Source organism: Sinocyclocheilus grahami, unplaced genomic scaffold (genome assembly GCF_001515645.1).
Source record: "Sinocyclocheilus grahami isolate Dianchi unplaced genomic scaffold, SAMN03320097.WGS_v1.1 scaffold7757.1, whole genome shotgun sequence".
Lineage (NCBI taxonomy): Eukaryota > Metazoa > Chordata > Actinopteri > Cypriniformes > Cyprinidae > Sinocyclocheilus > Sinocyclocheilus grahami.
The window spans coordinates 8,956-9,884 of NW_015511672.1; the positions used below are offsets into that span (position 1 = coordinate 8,956).

Below are 929 nucleotides of genomic sequence, written 5' to 3' on the forward strand. Positions count from 1 at the left end.
GTAAACCATCATTAGGATCCAGTGCAGGATTTGTTCATCTCAACATTTGGACACGTCTCAAACTAGAAGCACGAGTTCAACAGCATCTGTGATGTTAACTACATCATTGTTCTGAATAAAATCTTTTGACTGTCTGCTGTTTCAGGTTTCTCATTCACGCCACGTCCGGCATCATTTACACGCAGCCCTGGGCCTCTTTAGACGCTGAAGTGAAGTCAAAATATAATTTCTATGTAAAAGCTGAAGACACTGAGGGCAAATACAGCCTCGCAGAGGTTTTTGTCACGGTGCTGGATCAAAATGACCACCCACCTGAGTTCAACCAGAACTACCTGGAGAAGACCATGATCATTGGGGCGCCAGTGAAAATAGAGGTTTGTGTTCTCCAACAAAACTGTTATTTTGTGGACCGCCATCTGTCTTATTTCCCAGTAGATTAGACCAATAATGAAAAGCCAAATCTCGCACTGAGCCTGATGGCATAAACTGCATGATCCCACAACCAGCTTAAAGTTCTGCATCTGTGAGCAATCTGACTGAACAATATTCTCACTGATGGTGCGATTGTGAATATTATGATCTTTTTGGTTTGTTTTCAGGCAGTGGATGAGGACGCAGAGGAACCTAATAACCTGATTGAATATTCCATCATGAAAGCCGATCCAGACAACATCTTCGACATTAACACGTCCACGGGAGAGATTAAGCTCAAACCGTACATCAAGTCTATGGAGATTGTGCAGAACATCACCAAACAGAAAGACTGCCGGTGGTCTGTGGTGGTTCAAGCTCGTGATCGAGGCTCTCCATCCTTCAGCACAACGGCGGTCGTGAAGATCGACATCACGGAGGCGGTGAGACGTTTATACGTCAGGGTCACTGTGTGCGCTGCGGGATCAAAGCAGCTGTAATGAGCATTGTTTTGTTTG

The 929-nt window shown here is 44.9% G+C and overlaps 1 protein-coding gene across 1 annotated transcript; it reads left to right on the plus strand.

The window, feature by feature from the left end:
- Window positions 1-57: 57 nt before the first annotated feature.
- Window positions 58-911, plus strand: LOC107577919 (cadherin-related family member 1-like). Its single transcript, XM_016263942.1, has 2 exons — window positions 58-374; window positions 600-911. The coding sequence occupies exons 1-2, from the start codon at window positions 345-347 to the stop codon at window positions 909-911; spliced, it is 342 nt and encodes a 113-aa protein (XP_016119428.1). The 5' UTR covers window positions 58-344.
- Window positions 912-929: the final 18 nt, after the last annotated feature.